This window comes from Topomyia yanbarensis, chromosome 3 (assembly GCF_030247195.1).
Source record: "Topomyia yanbarensis strain Yona2022 chromosome 3, ASM3024719v1, whole genome shotgun sequence".
Lineage (NCBI taxonomy): Eukaryota > Metazoa > Arthropoda > Insecta > Diptera > Culicidae > Topomyia > Topomyia yanbarensis.
This window is the reverse complement of record NC_080672.1, coordinates 232115086-232136485: the sequence shown is the minus strand read 5'-3', so window position 1 is coordinate 232136485 and position 21400 is coordinate 232115086. Positions and strand designations below refer to the sequence as shown.

General features: G+C 39.6%; 1 protein-coding gene across 4 annotated transcripts in view; it reads right to left on the bottom strand.

Annotated features, from left to right (window-relative positions):
- Positions 1-21400, bottom strand: part of LOC131688993 (cytokine receptor-like) — an 860358-nt gene that overhangs the window by 45196 nt on the left and 793762 nt on the right. For all 4 annotated transcript variants that reach the window (XM_058973707.1, XM_058973708.1, XM_058973706.1 and 1 more), the window contains one exon: positions 9346-9522. In XM_058973707.1, coding sequence (XP_058829690.1) covers positions 9346-9522 — 177 coding nt within the window. The remainder of the gene's footprint in view (positions 1-9345; positions 9523-21400) is intronic.

The window sequence follows — 21400 nt, the reverse complement described above, 5'->3', positions numbered from 1 at the left end:
CAGTTTTCCACAAAGTTGTAAAGTAACTTATTTTGAATAAATTTGTTGAATATATTAAAGCTCTATCTCTTTCAGTTTTTGTTATACAAGAAATTAAAAAAAAAAAGATTAGGGTGTTACTGAAAAAAAACGTTTTTTTAGTATAACTTTCGTATCTTTTACTTTTTGTTAACACAACCTTTGAACAGCTTATCGAATACTTCAAGCCGAGTATTTTTCTCCAAGACACCGAAGGTCTAACTTTTTTCTTTAAAAAGTTATGGACACTTTTCGTTAAAAAATAGCCTATTTCAAGGCTCAATATCGCTGATGCGGGCACCTAAAATTGAATACTGTTTCAACCACATGAAAGACCATACTGTTTAGTATATTTGAGCAAAAATTGGCGAAAACGTTATTTTTTAAAATTTGCAATTTAGATTTAAAGTTTGTAGTTTTGCAGGTTCAAGGCTTTAACGCATTTACACACATATCGTTGTATTATGAAAAACCTGTTTTAATCCACCTAGAGGTGCAATTTTGCGGGTTCCCCGGGGGCGTGTGCAATTGGCGGGTTCCCCGGGGGCGTCATGAACCGTCATAGGTGGCCAATGTGGTCAAATCTGCTTCGATTGATCATTAGTGATCTAGACCCGCAAACTATACCTAACGTTATACCTTTCAGATGAAACTAAGTTTGCGAAAATCGGTTCAGCCATCTCTGAGAAAATTGTCTGAGTTTAAATGACACACACACATACACACAGACATTTGCCGATCTCGACGAACTGAATCGAATGGTGTATGACACTCGGCCCTCCGGGCCTCGGTTAAAAGTCGATTTTTACAGTGATTGCATAGCCTTTCTTTATATGAGAAAGGCAAAAAGGGTGAAAAACGAAAAATACCCGCATTTAAGCGAAGCAAAGTTTCGAATGTTTTTATACACAAGTTTTGATTTCGTATATAGTACATGTTCGTATGATGTTCAATATGTTTCTAGGCAGAAGCAAGATATTTTTGATATCGGTGTAGAACATTGTAGGAACCTGAAAGAGCGACGCCCTATTTTGTTTCAGGAATCAGGAATCAGAATATATTGGCTCAAATGGCACGTTCCCCGGACATAGTCGGGGATTTGTGCCTTGCCGTGTGTTTTCATCATTTCCTGAGCGGAAGGAAAGGACAAGGAGGTGTGGGGAAGTAGAATTGGAAGGGTGGGAAAAATAACAACACAAAACAAAAATAAACAACAGGTAAGTTAAACTCACAAGTAGTTCAACTTGCCTGCGAATAAGCCTAAAGCTCTTTACCACATTGGATAAGAAACTTTAGTATGTCTCTGAGTTTCAGTCGACCAAACATGGTTTCGTCTATATAAGGACGGCTGAAGACTCGAAATCGCAATTGCGCTACCGCTGGACAGTTGCATATCAGATGATATGAGGTTCCGTAGTCGGATTCACAAAGATCACATGAAAAAGACTCAGCGCGCTGAATAGTTGCCATGTGATAATTGAGTTTGCAGTGGCCGGTTAAAGCCCTGGTCAGCATGCCGCAGTGGAGCTTAGAAAAATGTAAGAGATTTTTCGAAACCACTGGGCATGGTTGTTCTAGAAACGCCTTTGTTTGGCGACACGTTTGTAGATTTCTCCAATAATTTTGGTGCTCGGACGAAGCCCAGGACCGTATTTTTTCCCTTATCCAACTTGTCAAAATTGGCAGCGCGGGCTCAGGACCAACGAAGTCAATCGCTGAACCTGCCCTGGCCAATTCGTCAGCCCATTCATTTCCAGTAATACCGCAATGTCCGGGCACCCAGACAAGGTAGATAGTGTTGACAATGCTTAGTTCTTCGATTTGGGTTCGGCACGCGATCACTAGCTTGGACCGGGATTTGTCTGAGCTAAGAGCCTTGATTGCAGCCTGACTATCGGAGCAGAAGTTTATAACTCTGCCGGACAAACTCAGTTGAAGGGCCGATTGCACCCCGCACATAATCGCAAAGATTTCTGCTTGGAATACAGTACAGTATCTACCTAGTGAGTGAGATTGTTCCAATCTCATTTCACGACAGTAGACACCAGCACCAGCACGTCCCTCCATCAGAGAACCGTCAGTGTAACAAACCACTTGCGTTTGTTGTTGTCTTTCCATAAAGCCAGACAACCACTCCTCTCGAGAGGGAATCTTCACATGAAATGTCCTGTAAGGAAAACTACAAGTGAGTGTAATATCGCTGGGAGCAAGAATATCTTCACCCCATGTAACCATTTGTGACCACAATCGTGTATGACTGGTAGCAAGATCAACATGATTACTGTTCCAAAGCCCAGTAACCTGCAGTCTGTATGCACATGATAGTGCTTCTTGTTTTAAGTGTATGTGTAATGATTTGATATTTAGAAGTGCCTCAAGAGCAGCAGTCGGATTCGTGGTGAAAGCACCAGTCAACGCCATGAGCGCCATTCTTTGCAGATGGTTTAGCTTTGACTGGACTGTCACCATCTCTCCCCTCTGCCACCACACAAGGCATCCGTATGACAGTATTGGACGTACAATTGTCGTGTAAATCCAATAGATGTATTTAGGTTTGAGACCCCAGGTCTTTCCAAAAGTTCGTCTGCACTGCCCGAAGGCCATGCACGCTTTCTTGACTCTGAACTCAATGTGAGCAGACCAATTCAATTTGGAATCCAATATGACTCCAACGTATTTGACTTGATCTGCGCACAGTAGCTCAAAATCAAAGAACTGCAAGGGACGAACCCCGGTTGTTATTCGCTTCTTAGTGAAAAGAACCATTGAAGTTTTGCTTGGGTTAACTGATAGTTTAACTTGTCGACACCACTGTTCGACAGCGCTTAATGCCTGTTGCATTAAGTCAAAGATTGTTCCGATGCAAAATCCAGTAATTAGTATTTGGTAATCGTCAGCAAACCCGTAGGTCGGAAATCCAAGCTCATTGAGTTTCTTCAACAAGCCGTCAGCTACTAAGTTCCATAACAAAGGTGACAGAACGCCGCCCTGAGGACAACCGCAAATACTCAACTTCCGTATCTCAGCCTGTCGCAGTGACGAGCAAAGTATGCGGTTACTAAGCATTGCGTTTATCCAACCTGAGATACATGCAGGTATCCCATGACCGCGCGTCGCTTCCAGAATAGACTGGAAGGACACATTGTCAAAAGCACCCTCAATATCTAGGAATACACCCAAGCTAGATTGCTTGAGCGAGAAGGCTTTCTCAATGTTGTAAACAACATCGTGAAGCAGAGTTATTGTGGATTTCCCACACTGATATGCATGTTGCATTTTGTGCAGTGGATATTCAACTAAACTAACGTTCCTGATGTGATGATCGATTATCCGTTCCAAAGCTTTCAGAAGAAAAGAACTTAAGCTGATAGGCCTAAAACTCTTGGCTTCTTCATAGCTTGAGCGCCCCCCTTTGGGAATAAATCTAACAGTTATTTCTCGCCATGCTTTCGGGATATACCCGGTAGCAAGACTAAAAAGCAAAATCTTTTTCAAGACATGTTTAAGAATATCAAATCCATTTTGCAGTAGCACGGGAAGTATTCCATCTTTTCCGGGTGATTTGTATGGACCAAAGCTGTCAACTGCCCACTTGATCGATTCAGTGGAAACCAATATGCGTGCTAACGCCCACGAGTCCGAATCACCAGAATGAGATCTGTGAACATTGTTCAACTCCGGATCGATACAACCTGGAAAGTGTGTGTCGAAGAGACAATTAAGAACATCTTTTTCGTCCGTCACATAAACACCATCTCTGGTTTTCAAGGAGTTCATCTGAAAATCATTCGATTTGGAGAGAATTTTATTTAATCTGCTAGCCTCGTTCAGGCTAGAGACATTAGTGCATAGGCTTTGCCAGCCAGCCCGTTCTGCAGATCTAAGACATTTCTTATATGCACTACGAGCTGACCTAAAAGCCCTGGAGTCATCACGCTGACGCCGGTTCCAAGCTCTTCTCATAACTTTCTTCATTCTTTCAAGCTCAGCCCTCCATCAAGGGGTTCCCCTAGTCGATTTAACAGTACGAAGTGGACAAGCTTCTTTGTAGGATGCTAATATGAATGAGTTTGTCGTATCCACGACGTCATCTAAGTCGTCTAATTGATTAATTGTTGGAAAATATCCATGAAATTTAGTCGCCAAGTTTTCCAAAAAGAGGTCCCAGTTTGTAGATTTAGGATTACGATATGTCACCACATTGAAGGTGACATCAAAATGATCGAAAAATATATATTTATGATCGGATAGAGACGGTTCAGTTTCATTTGGAACCTGCCAATTTCCCAGTTCATGCAAAATTCTATCAGAGCAAAGTGTTATGTCTAACACCTCCTCCCTCCCAGACCTCGCAAAAGTTGGTCGGTTTCCCACATTCAGAATATGGAGATTTGTACTACTTATGTACTCCATCAGTTCAGAGCCTCTCAGATTGATGTCTGAGCTGCCCCAAATGATGTGATGAGCATTCGCATCACTGCCGATAATGAGCGGAAGCCCATTTCTGCTACAATATGCTACAACGCTTTTGAAATTATCAGAAGGAGATGATTCGTTATGCGGTAGGTATGCTGAACAATATATATATTTTTTGTCTACGTTTCCGACAGTCAATGTAACTGTGACAACACAGATATCGCGAGTTGTGAGCTCCGATATGAGACACGCGTCAATAGCCTTATTTGCAAGAATGCAAGCACGAGGCATTTCACGTGGGTTAGTCATGCCTGTCTTGTTGTAAGAAATGAAGGCAGTGTTAAGTAACTTTCCAAAATAGAAGTTTCCTTTATGGAAATACGGTTCTTGAACCAATGCTATGGAAGCTTTACCTTCCTGCATGAGTCGAGATAAATTCATAGTTGCTGTACTTGTGCTATTCTAACCATTGTGGTTTAGAGAACTGTACATTTCATCTCCAACACAAATTGCACAACAACTAGAGGACACCAAGCGAGTTGGGATGTTAACGCATTTAGCGAGCCATATCAGGTTTAAATGGGACATGATCATTTGATTCCCACGATTTGCGAAGAAAATAATGGTCCACTGTGTCAGAGATTCGCATAACACAGTAAGGGCAAAACCCAAAATGCTCCGTGCGCGACTGGCATATTTTAGACCCTCCAGTCATTAAGTCCTCGGCACGAAACTACACCTTGACTTAGGGTCTCCTACTTTCAGTCGCCTCCTACGACATGGCAGCAGGACTCCAGTGGCTCAATTCTAGGCCGGATACCACACGGCCTCTGGGCAGGTTCATCTGTACACATCGAAATTTGATAATCGAAACTCAACAAAACTTCACCGAACTACCATCAGCCGAGAGTCTCAGAGAAGCAAAGTTTCGAATGTTTTTATACACAAGTTTTTGATTTCGTATATAGTACATGTTCGTATGATGTTCAATATGTTTCTAGGCAGAAGCAAGATATTTTTGATATCGGTGTAGAACATTGTAGGAACCTGAAAGAGCGACGCCCTATTTTGTTTACTACTCGGCTTCCAGAAGAGATGCCAGATAATATTTTGTGAAATCTAATAATATTTTTGTGCCGCCTATTTAAAATCATTGAAACTCTGTGTTAAGGAAAACATACAAGATTGTTTCAAAACAACTTTTTTAGTTTTTGTGCGAGGAAAAATTGGGAAATCTGTGCTAACCTTTGGAAATCTGTACATTAAAACAGAAAACTGTGGAAGTCAGTGCAGTTTTAGAAATCTTTGCAGCCTATTGAAAATCTGTGAATCATCTGTGTACTTGGCTCAACTATGAGTAGTCATTGTAGTGTTCTATATGTTCAAAACCATCTGATCTGTATATTCTACAAGCAGTAAAATTAACTCAAAAAAACCTGTTTTAATCCACCTAGAGGTGCAATTGTGCCTTTCTCATTTCTCCAAACTATGATTTAATAGCTGGTTCGTACAATATAACATTATGGAAATGTCTTTCATTCTTATTACACTTGGTAAGTATAAGAGCACCTTTTAGCATTCATCGCGGTATCGGTTTTAATCGGAGTTTTCTATGTGATCGCACTCCACAACCCGTAACTCCGGAGCCGGAAGTTGGATGGAGATGGAATTTAATATCAGTTTCCGAGGACGCAACACCTTTCATTTGAGACTAAGTTGATCAAATCGATCTAGCCATTTTCGAGAAACCAATATAACCGTTATTCTGAATTTGGATGCTGCCAGATCCGTCGATAGTGGCCAGTGTGGCCAACTGTTGAATGACTGTTGGTGACCTAGATCTACAAATTCAACAGTTGTGTTTACATTTTTGGAAAAAATTTCACCTTTTTATATTCATTGCAGAATTTGTTAGAATCGGGAATTGCTGCGTAATCGTACGTATCACCCTGTAATTCAGGAAGCAGAACTCGGATCCACAAAAATTCAACAGCAGCTGATGGACCTTTCATTTAAAATCGAGTTTGTCAAAATTGGTTCAGAAAATTCCGAGAAACTGATGTGGACAAATCAACAAATGTTGTTTTGTAACTATACTCTTCAACTCGTAATCCGGAACAAGATGTCGGTTGAAACTGAAATTCAATAGCAACCTATGGGAATATTATACCTTTCATTTGAATCTTAGTTTGTAAAAATCGGTTCAGCCATCTCCGAGAAACCGATGTGGACATTTTGTTAACAAATCCGCACATACACACAGACATACATACATACATACATACATACATACATATATACATACATACATACATACATACATACATGAGCATCCCATCAAATCATAGTGCGTATTAAACTGAAATATATTCAATGCAATCCTCTGACATATCAACTCAACATCAGTTGATTCAGTCTGTAACGTAACTTCTATTGATAAAAGTCAAGGCAACAGGATGCAGTATGTTTTATTTCATCGTTACTATTATGCGTAGGACAATGTGTAAATGTTTTGAAATAATTCATCTGAACATTCCAACTCGACAACATTCCAGTTCGAATATCTACATTTTATAGCCCCCCCCGCCTCACCCTCACTACGCCCTATTGCTAAACTACCTACGCTCATGAAATTGAGCTAAGGCTTTTGAATAATTCATCCAAACATTCCAATGTGGTAAATATAAAATATATAATGTTATTTTGGAATGCTATATGAAATACCATTGGTACACCCGCAGTGTTGGCAATAAAAATGATTTTTGGCATTTAATTCGATGTATTGAGCTTTGAACAGCTATAACTTGGCTTAGAGACATTCTAACACCATACATACTTCGGCAAAGTTGTTCAGCATATCCTGGACTATACTTCTATCTATTTGTTGGCTTACTACAGGAAGAATTGTAGTCTGTAGAATTAAAAAGGCAAAAATGTAGGTTTTCCCATACTAATCTCCATACAAATTTCAAACGCAATGCGCTACGCCGAGTCAACACCAATCGACCCCAAATTTTTCACAGTTGTTTGGGACCCCAAAAGGAACCAAAAAAGTGCTGTACTGAAAAAACGATCATTTTGCCCCACCCTAATACATACATACATACATACATACACACATACATACACACAGATATTTTCCCATCTCGGCAAACTGAGTCGAATGAGACTCGGCCCTCCGGGCCTCGGTTAGAAAGTCGGTTTTTGGAGCAATTGCATAACCTTTCTATATGAGAAAGGCAAAAGAATAATATTTAATTAGCTTAATCAGTTCAATGTTATCTTCATGTGATTATATTTTGAAATGTTGGTGGAATGGGTTTGATCGTGGAGGGAATGGGGGGTTAATAGAATGGGAGTGGAGGATGCGTCAGAAATCCTTCATCTTATTTCGGTATTTTCGGGTGGATGAAGGAAATGCGGGCGTGAGGGTGGCCCAAGGGAAAGGGAATGATGAAGGAGGGGGGAGCAAGGCGGGTGGGGGAGGGGCGGCGACGGAATACTCAACTGCATATTTTGCCTTCCATTTGAGACTTGGTTTGAGAAAATCGGTTCAGTCATCACCGAAGAACCGATGTAAATTTAATTATGGAATAAGCCCGGAATTCCGGACTTCCGGAATCGTCGATAGTGGACAATATATTCAAAGAATGTTTGATTGGCAATCAGTGATCTAGATCTGCGATTAGAAGGAATTTGGTGACCATTTTAATTGTTTTTAGCCTCTGAGGTATTGCGATTGTACCGATTTATATGGGAAATTCCAGTGTATCCTTACTAACACCCCTGTAACTCCGGAAGCAAGAGTCAGAACCGAATGAAATTCAGCAGCAGTCAATGGTATTACTGTATCTTTCATTTGAAATCAAATTCGTAGAAATCGGTAGAGAATTCGTTGGGGAATGGGTGTGATATTAGCTTAGGAACTTGGCGGGTTCCCCGGGGGCGTCATGAACCGTCATAGATGGCCAATGTGGTCAAAGCTGCTTTGATTGATCATTAGTGATCCAGACCCGCAAACTAAAGTAATGTTACATCAATTTTAATATGTTTTACATCATTTGAACATCATAGTGGTACCAGTTTATATGGGAATTTGCTGTGTGACCGCACTCTTCAACCCGTAACTCCGGAACCGGAAGTCGGATCAACTAAAAATTCAATAGCAGCTTATGGGAGCGTTATACCTTTCAGATGAAACTAAGTTTGCGAAAATCGGTGCAGCCATCTCTGAGAAAATTGTGTGAGTTTAAATGACACACACATACATACACACACAGACATTTGCCGATCTCGACGAACTGAATCGAAAGATGTATGACACTCGGCCCTCCGGGCCTCGGTTAAAAAGTCGATTTTTACAGTGATTGCATAGCCTTTCTTTATATGAGAAAGGCAAAACATATGAATCACATGTAAAATTTTTGGTAACAGCGCAACTTGTTTTTTGAAGCTTATTGTGGTATCACTGTGGAACATAATATTGGTTTGTTTCAGATTCCTTGAAAAATACCGCAGTAGGACAAATACATGTTTTATCTTATTTGACTGAAACAACTGGAACTTGATAAACATAAAAACCTCATATGAGCGTTCTACGAAACATCTCTCGCCAATTTTAATTTTTTCACGTGTTTTAAGTTCTACGTGGGCATAGACAGTAAATAATGTTATGTAGGTAACACATAAATTGAATGATATGTAATGTTGTAGATGCATCGGCTCCGTTGAGTTACCCATAGAGCCGAGTGAAATAAATGAATCTAAAAAACCACACGGCCTTAACCTAGGGTGAATTTCCGATCGTTTCCGAGTAGTTTGGTTGAAATCTATTGAAAATTGATAAAACCAAAGCCAATTGTACTTAACTGAAGGGGTGAAAAGTATAACGCAAAGGTTAGAAATACATACCTTAAGTACAGGTGCTTGCACATATCCGTTTGCGCTATTTTTCGGCACAGGTGCTAAAACGTATCCTGAAGCACCAATGCTCAAAAAGTTTACCACATGCATACTTTTCACACTTTCGGCCGATTCCTCATTTATTGTATGTTGGGGCAACGCATTGTCAATAGATAAATGGTATTGCTGAAAAAAAAATAAACGTCAAAATTCAAATACACTTTTTCGACTGCACGCACTTAAAAACTGTAGTCATCTTTATTAGAAAAAATAGACTTATTCTTTGGGAATCGTACGATACAGCAGTGATGCTGTGATTTTTACATTTTTTACAAGACAAATGTATAGGATTCGCTCAAACTTTGAAAACTTTTCTGAGACCCAGAGGGTCGAGTTATACACACCAATCGAATCAGCTCGGCAAATTGGGACAATGTCTGTATGATTTTAGGGAGCAGAAAAAATGTTGAACAACATCCTGAATAGGAAAAAAATCCACAAAAAACAACAACTCAGAGAACGTGTTTGGACAGCCACCCGACCCGCTAAATCAACTACTCTTACACGGAACCTGATTCCTTTCCAGCACTACCTTACGGTATTACTTCGGGGAGAGGTTTGTTATGCATTCAGCACGCTCTCAATCCAACTTTTTTTATTTTGTTGGAGACGAACCACTGAGACCAGTATTTAGATCTATTGTGGTGTCAATCCAACTAATTAGTAGTTAGTTCTTGCAGTAGGATTACAGTACCCCTCCTTGACACACTTCCAGTTTTCGACCATCCATACCACACGACAATTTCTGCATGACAGTAAGAAATCTAGCTGTGGGTCGAGAATTGGCGCTCTACTCCTACGAGGACAATCTGGGCGGCAAACTTCGAATTTTATAATTTACTGAGCCAGCTCCCTTGTCCTATTAAGCACCACTTACTCGTTGAGCTCCCGACTTGTTCGCGAACTACTCGATCTAATCCCCGATGATGGATCTAGCCCATTCCGAAGGAGAATTCTCCGGCGACAGAATTTCCTACGAAACCGAGCTAATCTGTCGAGGTCAGCTCGGCGATTCCTGTGGAGTAAAGCGTCCGATTCGCTGTTCCAAGACGACCCGAAACTGATGGTGTCTCGTCGCGGTCTACTCAGCCTAGTCCCCGGCGAAAGAAGTTCTCCCGATAGCGGTTCTTCCTTGGTTTCAGCACCACGACTTCTTGAACGCTTTAGCTCACTGTCCGGTGCCATTTAGAACCGCAACTCATTCAGGCGCTATGGTTTCTTTTCGTACCATTCAGCATCATTTCCTCGATGAGCCATCTACCACTTGTTCGTGAACTACTCAGTCTAGTCCCCGACGAAGGACCTATCCTACTACGACGGACAATTCCCCAGCAAAAGAAGTTCTCCCGAAACCGAGCCAACCAGCCAGGTGTCGAGGTCAGTTCTGCGATTCCGGTGGAGTAGGGCGTATGGTTCGCTGGTGCCCTGACTACCCGTGAATGGTGGTGTTTCGTCGCGGTCTAGTCCCCGGCGATGAGTCTAGCTTACGCCTACGGAAAATTCCCCGTCGAAAGAAGTTCTCCCAATACCGATTCATCTTTGGTTTTTATTATATTTCTATCGGGCCAACCGGTAGGGTGCCGTGGTCGGTCCGGATATTCCGGATGGAACGTGTCGTCTGGTTCGCTGGCGCATCGACGACCCATACCCGATGCTCAGCCGCATTCTACTTGACTAGTCTTCGGCGGTAGAACTAGCCTATTCCGGCTGAAAGTTCCCCGGCGGTGATTGCTCTCCCGAAACCATTGCTCGCTGTTCATCATGCCATTTTCGTTGCAAGTCCGTCATGATGTGAAACACCGCTATATTGACCGTGTTCCACGTGTTTACATAGCTTATCATTCTGTAGACGATATTATCCGGGTTGATATGGGGTCCTCCCGTTTCAAGCATCTCTATGCACGTCGCTTCGAATCTCGGACATTCAAAGATGCTCCGGTGTCTCGTAATTTATTATTAATGTTTTACGTAATTTATTTTACATGTTTTTTTTTATTGTTACAAAAGAAATGTATAGGATTCGCTCAAACTTTGAAAACTTTTTCCGAGGCCCGGAGGGCCTACCAATCGACTCAGCTCGACAAATTGAGACAATGTCTGTATGTGTGTATGTATGTATGTACAAAATGTCATGTAATTATCTCAGCAATGGCTGAACCGATCTTAATGAAACTAGTTTCCAATGAAAGGCTAAACGTTGCCATTTGACACTATTATTTTTGATTTTCGATGTGTTGTGTCCTTTCTGAGATATGGGCGATTTTGGCAAAGCACGGCCGGTTTTTTGCAAATAACTTTTGAACAATGCAATATTGTCTCACATAAATAGAAAGCTTGTAAAAATACCTTTCTGTCCAAATCCGTTCACGAGCGGCGGAGATATTAAACATTTTGTATTTTTATTCCTCGCTTACCAATTTCCACTAACTAAAAATGAGATTGTTTCATATAGAGTATTACTTTACTGGTGTTTTAGGGGCAAAACTAAACCGATTTTGAATATCGGGGTATGAAAACACATCTAAGTGATTCAAGGAATTCGATGTTGAGAACATTTTGTGAATTACCTCTAAAATAAATGAACGATTTCTCAAAAATTAATATACAAGTTCACTTCAAAGACAAAAAAATGTGTTGATAGTGAAACAGCGAGTTCTAGTATTTATCCCTTGGATTAGGCGTTGCGTACATTCATGAGGTAAATGTTGGATGGTATATCAATACACAGATCAACAAGTAATTCATCTAGTAGTGAGATAAAAGATTTCTCATATAATTATACTCGTGGCGTCACCGAAAGCAACTGTATGTTTGAAGCCCAAAGCTCTAGCGAAAATTTAGCTCTTTTGCAAGATTTAGGTTATACTGGTTATGGTGCCAAAAATTACTACTTACATTATTTATGATAATAATGTAAGGAATCAATATATCGCATAATATACCTATAAAAATAAGGTCACTGCCTTAACCATCATTTGCCATTCCTCACACGCCCCCCCCCCCATCTCTCTCTCTTCTCTCTCTCTCTTCTCTCTCTCTTCTCTCTCTCTCTTTCTCTCTCTGTCTCCCTTCTATCGCATCTATCTAGCTATTTCTGTATCCATTTCTAAGTTGTGTGATAAGATCTTCTGCCAATCTGAAATAATTATTAATATCCAAGCCAATATCATGTGTGCGATGTAATTGTGAAGGTTTGAGAAAACAAAACTATTTTTTGTCTGCTGCTACATCAACTCAATTCAGTTGTATTCAATTCAGTTGTATTCAAAGCCTGCATCTACACTATAATTAAGGAAATTCATGGCTATATTAGAAAAATATTTGGCTTAACTGGGTAATATGGATGTTTAACGATAAAAATTTTCAAAAGAGACATTCCACGTGCGCTATTTAAACTATTCGTATCTCTATTGAATTTTGAATGAAACATATGCTCAAAGACTGAAAGCTGAAGCCAGCAGGATTGGACTTGCCATCAACGTTTCCAAGACAAAAAACTACAAGGGGCAGCCCTATGGGGTTGCACGAACTGTAGACGTAGGACTATACTACTTAATGTAAAATATTTATTTTCTTAGTACTTAGTGTGTGGGAAAAAACACCCGGACCGGTGAAGAAAAATCAAATTTTAGACAATATAATCATATCTCATGTGTAGAACAAGCTTTCCAGTTGCTCTCAAACAGATCCTAAAAGTTCAAACACCCATGGATAACCCCAAGTTTGTAGATGTGTTTCGATGTCACAGGATTGTAAAATGGTTAATATTAGGGTAAAGGGCCTATTTTCACCATACTAAGCAGGGTGTCTCACTAATTCATTAATTTCTCGGCCTACAATCAATGGAATGCGTAAAAATTGCCATAAACAGCTTTGCTTCGTTGTTAGGAACCAGTATAATAACACAAATGCGCTGAAAACAATGAAATTCTCGTGTTTGAGCGCAACAAAAACTCGAATCGAAGGCCCCTATTGTTGTGCTAACATTTGACTCAATGCGCTGAACAAAGATGGCAGACACTGCTCTAACCACGGCTTCAAATGGGTACGGTGATAATAGAAACATGGCGAAAATGGGCTCAACACCCTATGTCATGAAAATTCAATTCTTCCGTGACAAATTTTTTTGCCTGCAAAATGACCTGTGTGTATGCAAAGCTCATGATTTGTTGGGATATTTGCATTGATCGAAAAATGCTTCCCAACGCTGCGCATTGCATACATACAGGACATTTTGCAGGTCACCAGAAGCTGTTCATTTTAACACCGCCACATGTTCATTTTACCCACTCGCTATAAACATGTCTCATTTTTGGACATGTTTAGAAATCAAGAATCATGTTTGAAAAAATGTGTTTATGACGAAGTATTTTTACCAGATAAGTACAAAACATGTCTAACAAGAAACATAAGGTGATTGTAATATCTCATTCACTTATTAGTTAGAAAATAATGACTTTGCTTAACGTGTTCATTTTACCGCCAGTTCCCCTACCTACCAACACATTGACGCCAAACATTGAACCCAAGCGTACAATGCAAAATGAGTCAACGCTGATGATGATGGGTAGAACGAAAGAGACTACTAGTACCACCACTATTAGCGCATTTCACCAAAATTCTACGCGGCCTTTCCCGATTGAAAGGAACGGCCACGCTTAGCCCATCTGTCATAATATCGTGATTTTGCATAGCGAAGGGCTGAATGATAACACATAATTTTGTTCCAAAAAACAGCCCCTGTGTTATGCAACACTTTGTGCAGGTTGATTATACCAGTTGCAAGTGGGGCCAAATTCACCAAGTTCCGTAAAATTCCTTTTAAATTACAGAAAAAAAATTGCTTAAAATTGCTTAGATGAGCTAAACTAATTAATCAAATCCTGTTTTAAAAATTGTCCTTGCGTCTAAACCAAAATGGGAAGCTTATTACTACCACTACATTACTTAATTTCAAGCGCAAATAGCAAATACATGTGCTAGTTAAACCAAAAATTTACTGGCAACATTACAGCGGCATTTAGGAAGCAGTTGGAGCGGTCGCCTGTTGGACGACACATGGCAGCGTCCCTCCACAGCCAGTGTAACGGACTTCCAGCTCAGCTACACTGGTTGTAAAAAACAGAGCGCAGTGATCTGCTTCGCCAGCCGTTCAACAGGGAACTGAGCGTGTCTGGCCAAGTCCGTTCTTTAAATAGTCGATGATGACGTCATTCATAGAAGCGTTGCGCGCTAGGTATACCAATCCGTCGTACAGGGCTTGGGAAGCGCTATCTTCTGTGTGTTAATGCGCGATATTTTGACAAGGTTGTATATTATTTAATTTTTTAATGCTATGATATCAAAAATCTTTGGGTTTATCTATTGGAATCTATTCTTAGAAGTATTTCGGGGCGATTTGGGCAAAAAAATTGAAAATTTATCGTGAGATGGCTGAATTATATGCGTTTAAAATTGGACCACTTTTCGTTACATACCATTTTTGTAGAATTTGCAGAGTGCACCCCCATATCGAAAACAAAGACGTAGTCCTACGTCAATACATGAGAGGAAGAGGTTCTAGAGACGACAATGTGAACCTCCCATCCCGAGTTCGGATTGATGGTGACGAAATCGAGACGGTCGACGAATTTTTGTATTTGGGCTCACTGGTAACCGAAGACAATGATAACAGCAGAGAAATTCAAAGACGGATCTTGGCGGGAAATCGTGCCTACTTTGGACTCCGGAGGGCGCTCCGGTCGAACAAAATTCGCCGCCGCACGAAGTTGATTACCTACAAGACGCTAATAAGATCGGTGGTCCTCTACGGCCACGAGACCCGGACTATGCATGTGGAGGACCAACGCGCCCTTGGAGTTTTCGAACGAAAGGTGTTGCGTACCATCTATGTGGGCGTGCTGATGGAAGAGAAACGTGGCGCAGGCGAATGAACCATGAGCTGTATCAGGTGGAACCATCCATCGCGTATACCGCAAAAATAGGACGTTTGCGGTGGGCTGTACACATCGTGAGAATGTCAGACGACGACCCGGTGAAGATGGTTCCTGTAGGGCGACCCTACAGGAACAAGAAGACGGGGCGCACAGCGAGCACGGTGGACGGTTTCTGCATACAGCAAGAGACAAAAAGGCTCTAGCCTGAACGGTAAGGTAAGTATTAGGGTGGGGCATTGTTATATGGAAAAACGTAATCATAACCTGATCAACCGAGCACAGCACTTTTTTGGTTCCATTTGGGGTCCCAAAGAACTGTACACAATTTGGGGTCGGTTGGATTTGACCCGGCGTAGCGCATTGCGTTTGAAATTTGTATTGAAATTAGTCTGTAAAATTGAAATTTTTGGATTTTCAATTTTACAGACTACAATTCTTCTTACAGTATACCAACAATTAGATAGAAGTGTAGTCCAGGATATGCTGAACAACTTTGCCGAAGGATGCATGGTGCTAGAAAGTCTCTACAACAAGTTATAGCTGTTCAAAGTTCGATAGATCGAATTAATTGCCAAAAATAATTTTTTTTGCCAACACTCACTGTGGGTGTACCAATGATATTTCATATAGCATACCACAATAACATCATATACTTTAGATTTACCACATTGGTATGTTTGGATGAATTATTCAAAAGCCTTAGCTCAATTTTATGGGCATAGGTAGTTTCGCAATAAGGCGTAGTGAGGAGGAAGGAGGGGGAGGCTTCAGCTTATAGAAATTCTAACTGAAATAACTGAAATCTTGTCGAGTTGAAATGTTCAGATGAATTATTTGAAAACATTTGCACAATACCCTATGCATAATAGTAATGATGAAACAAAACATACTGTATCCCTCTGCATTGACTTTATATCAATGGAAGTAAAGTTGCAGACTGAATCAACTGATGTCGAGTTGATATGTCAGAGGAATGCATTGATTATATTTTAGTTTAATACGCACTATGATTTGATAGGATGCTCTTTTCTATGTTGTTCGATCACCTGAAGTAAAAATTGCTGTTGAACTGGGGCTCTTGTGGATTGTGAAAATGTTGTAAAATAATTTATCTGAACATTTCAACTGGAAAAGATTTCAGTTATTTCAGTTCAAATTTCCATATTTAAAAGTCTCCCCCCACCCTCTCACCTCACTACACCCTATTGCGAAAAGTTTGCACAGTTGTTTGGGACCCGAAATGGAACCAAAAAAAGCTGTGCTGAAAAAACGGTCATTTTGCCCCACCCTAGTAAATATATGCCCAAATATGTCATGTGAAAACTAAGAACAACTTTTACGTAATGATATTATTGAAAATGCACATTTGTTTTATTGGTACGAACTTTCATAAAAAATAACGGATCAAAGACCAAAAATATCCACAAATTAGATCCAGAAAAAGAAGTCTCCCAAAGTACCCACTCTCGATGGGGAATGCAACTACAATGTGTCTTCTAACTTATCGTCGTCCATATCTGCATATACTGAGTAGTTTGAACCATTTCTTTTTCACAGTATTGGTTTGTATAGGACTTATTTATCCATATTTCCTGCACGAGAATTCCGAACGAAAAAATATGCAAGCTATAATGATGAATGGGAAGAGACTGCATTGCAATTAACTGAATGCATGGCTTTTATGCTATCGACATAGCCTAGACATTTCACACTATTAACTTCAATGCAAATAAAAGCTTTGAAATATCTACCTGCCTCATTCACGAATCGCATTCTCCCTCTGTCGTTCTCTGTTCAAGGGGCTTGAAAGCACCTGTGACCTTGTCTCACTTTACTATATTCAATTCCGCGTTAAAATACTGGACCAGTAAATGCTGTTCTTCACATAAATCTTTTTTCTGGAATATGTGACCATAAAGTAAACTTTGAATTCCAAAGCAAATTGAACGTTCCAGGTTCCTGATAACTAATTAAGGGCCAACAATAAAATAGATACACCAGATAATCTTAAAACGACGCCGTAAAGTAAAGAAGCATGAAAACGAAAAGAATAAAACCAAAAAAGACGGAAGCCCTAGAAAGTCCATTGTATATTTATTAGCCTTTTTTCAGAAGATGGGATTTTCAAAAACATTTCAAAACTTTCTGATGCAATGGTTCTCAAATTCGTACAATCCGGTTTATTCATTTTCTTTATTCAAAAATGTTTTACATTTCTTATAAAAGAAATGTATAGAATTCGCTCAAACTTTCAAGATTTTTTCCGAGGCCCGGAGGGCCGAGTCTTATATACCAATCGACTCAGCTCGACGATTTGGGACAATGTGTGTGTGTCTGTGTGTGTATGTAACGGACAAATTCTCGTTCGTGTTTCTCAGCAATGGCTGAACCGATCTTATCCAAACCAATTTTAAATGAGAGAACCAAAAAAGCAGTATGAACGCTTTTAATTTGTTTTTGATTCTGATGTTTAGTTTCCAAGATATGAATGTTTGAATGCGTAAAAATGGCGTTTTTGCAGTTTTTTTTTAAATTATCTGCCGAAATTGACAATATAGAATAACAGTTTATATGTTTTTAGACAGCTTTAACGAATACCTTTCGAACAAGCTATAGATTGTTGAAATCGGACTATCATCAAAAGAGATATTTATAATTAAATGCGGACGAAATTTTTTTATCATTTCCCATTGCCAGAAATATGACCAAAAACATGTAATCTATTTTTAACGCCAAAACGGCTTATTTTAGGTCAATAGTATCTTCGGGGAATTTAATGGAGGCAATATGCCCTTTCTTTTGGTATTGTGTTTTTGCTGATTAATCCCCTTATGAGTGAGATATTTTCACAAATTTTCTTGGAAGTGATTATATCGAAATGATGCCTTCAGCAAATTTGTAGCTCTTACTTTTGCAAATAACTTTACTGAAGACTTCAAATATCTATTTTGAATACTTTAAAAGTTATGGCTTGTTGTTTGTGGATTACTCTTTGTCGTCTATTTATTGTTCAATATAGTAATAATCCATTGAAATAAGCCAAACATTATTTCGATAAAACGAATTTTGTCTTTCATTTTTTTATCTACAACCGCTAGAAATAATCACCGAACACTATCAAGTTGTCTGGAAGGAACTTGATAACTTATTAGTGCAAAAATGTTCATTTGTGCGAACCTTCTGACTGCAATTTTTCTGACTTATAACCATCGGATCGATCTGAAACACATCGGAAAATGAAAAGCGAAATAAATAACTCCAAGCAACGGCGTAGCCTAGAGAAGGTTTTGAGGTTTAACACCATACAAACCCCCCCCCCCTCCCCCACCACACAAAAAAAACCTATTTTAATCCACCTAGCGGTGCACTTGTGCCTTTCTCAAACATGAATCACGAGAATGTGTGCGTTGTTTATATTCATTAAAAACTTTTAAATGCATATATTACATTTTATTATTATACATCACATGACAACTATATACAGGAAAATAAATCATTATTCGAGTTCTCAAATTTTGACAAAGAAAAAACAGCCACGGTAATATTGAACTGAAAAAAGGTGCGAAATCGGCAAAGTCCCAAAAAGTCGATTTTTATAAAAAAAAATTTTTTCGAGATAACATAAAATCTCGACGTTTCATGCATTTTAAAGATGTTTGGCATCAAAAATACGAATTCGATTTCTGAAATATCATGGGGTCCCCCCTTTGGAAAAAAAATTTGAGTTCCGGCTTATATGGGAATTTCATATGTGACCGGACGATTTAGTCTATATTTCCGGACCCATATAAGCGATCCGTACGAAATTTTATAGACATCTGTGGGGATAATATAGCTATCATTTGGGACTAAGTTTGTGAAAATCGGCCCAACCATTTCAGGGAAACTGATGTGAGTTCGTAAATTTTGAAAGATGGCCGCTTTTCCCGGGCACTTCCGGAACCGTCTATGGTGGTCAATGTAGTCAACGAAAGTTTGTTTGGCCGTCGGTGACCTAGAACTGCAAAGTTAAGTTATTTGAGAGACATTTTAGCGAAATTTTTACCTTTTTTGCTTCCATTGGAGTATCGGTTTGAATCACAATTTGCTATGTGATCGCACGCCACAACCAGTAACTCCGGAACCGGAAGTCAGTTGGGGATAAAAGTTAATAGCCATTTACGGGGACGCAACATCTTTCATTTGAGACTAAGTTTGGTTGATTCGGTCTAGCCATCTCCGAGAAACCGATGTGACTGTTAGTCTGAATTTGGATACTTCCGCCGGGGCTTCCGGAACCGATGATGGTGGCCAATGTGACCAAAGAGACTTTGAATGGCTGTTAATGACCTAGTACTACAAATCGAAGCAGTTGTGGTCACATTTTGGAAAAATTTTCACCATTATACATTCATTGCAGAATTTCTTAAAATCGACATTTTCTGCGTGATCGTACTCATCACCCTGTAATTCCGGAACCGGAAGTCGAATCCATTAGAAATTCAATAGCAGCCTATGGGAACGTTGCACCTTTCATTTGGGACTAAGTTTGTAAAAATCGGTTCATCCATCTCTGAGAAAAGTGAGTGAGATTGTGTTCGCGTACACACACAGACGCACATACACACACACATACATACACACACACAGACATTTGCCGAACTCGACGAACTGAATCGAATGGTATATGTCACTCGGCCCTCCGGGCCTCCGTTAAAAAGTCGGTTTTCAGAGCAATTGCAATACCTTTCTATTGAGAAAGGCAAAAATATAGGATTGAAGTTGAAAATTTATTGATGCTGATTTAATTCAATATTACAATAACAATTATCTGATCCGTAGATTGATAACCTGTTGTTGTAAACATCATGAGGACTTTTGATAAATTGTCGGAATGGGGTCCTGATATGTAACTGATCTATTGGTCTTGATTTCACAGTTGTCTAATTGCATCAATATCAAAATCCTGCCTGAAAACATTCCAATAGAAAATTCCAGAGTTCTGTAATCAATCATAATCCTCAGATTTCTTTTCAAATTGAGCTCGTTTTTGTAGAGATGTACTGTAATAAGGGTCTTTATTTAATAGGAAGCGAAGTTACAATTGATTTAATGTCTATGAAACATAGAACTGCACACCAAAAAAATGCATAACATTCAACATTTGCTAAAAATGTTTTTGCCTTTCTCATTCACTCTAAAATTCGTCAATCTAATCGCGACCGGGAGGGCCGAGTGTCATATGCCAATCGACTCAGTTCGTCGAGATCGGAAAATGTCTGTGTGTGTATGCATGTGTGTATGTGGAAAAAAATGTGACCTCTGTTAATCAGAGATGGCTAGATCGATTTGCACAAAGCTAGTCTCAAATGAAAGGTACAACCTTTCCATCGGCTGCAATTGATTTTTTTTATTGATTGGACTTCCGGTTCCGGAGTTACGAGTTGAAGTTGCTACTTTAAAATTAAAACTAGTTTAAAATTTCTTAACAAGTTGAAAATTTTCGGCAGGACCCGGACCTCCCGGATCTTACTATGTGATACTGAAACATCGCTTGAAACCAGCGGCGGTCAAGCGATGTTTCAGTATCACATAGTATCTCAAGATCGTGGCTGTCGATCCATTGTACGTATGTGCAAATCGTACTGAACATCAGGGTTACCAAAAATACAGAATAATCTGTATTTATACAGATTTTTCAGCCATTTTCAGACCAAGAATCTGTATGTGCAGATATACAGATTTTTGCGTGTATGTACAGATATACAGATTTTTGAGAAATGATGTTACAAAAACTATTTTTAGAAATATTTTTTACAGTTTCAGTAATACTTCCTCTTTGTCTCTCTTAGCTTAGCCCTCTATATTAGGCTGTGCACGCTGACGAAATCGACTTAAAAATGACTTTTACTATGAGCCGTGTTTATAAACATTGCTTCACCCGGCTTCACATTCGAGAGTGGTCGCTCATTCTGAAAGGTAAAGGTTTGTAGTACACTCAGGTTAGCACCCAGCAAACGCCTGGCTGAAGCCTACTTCCAGAAACGCTCTGTGACTTTGTTAAGTCTTAATTCTTTGTCCGAAAATAT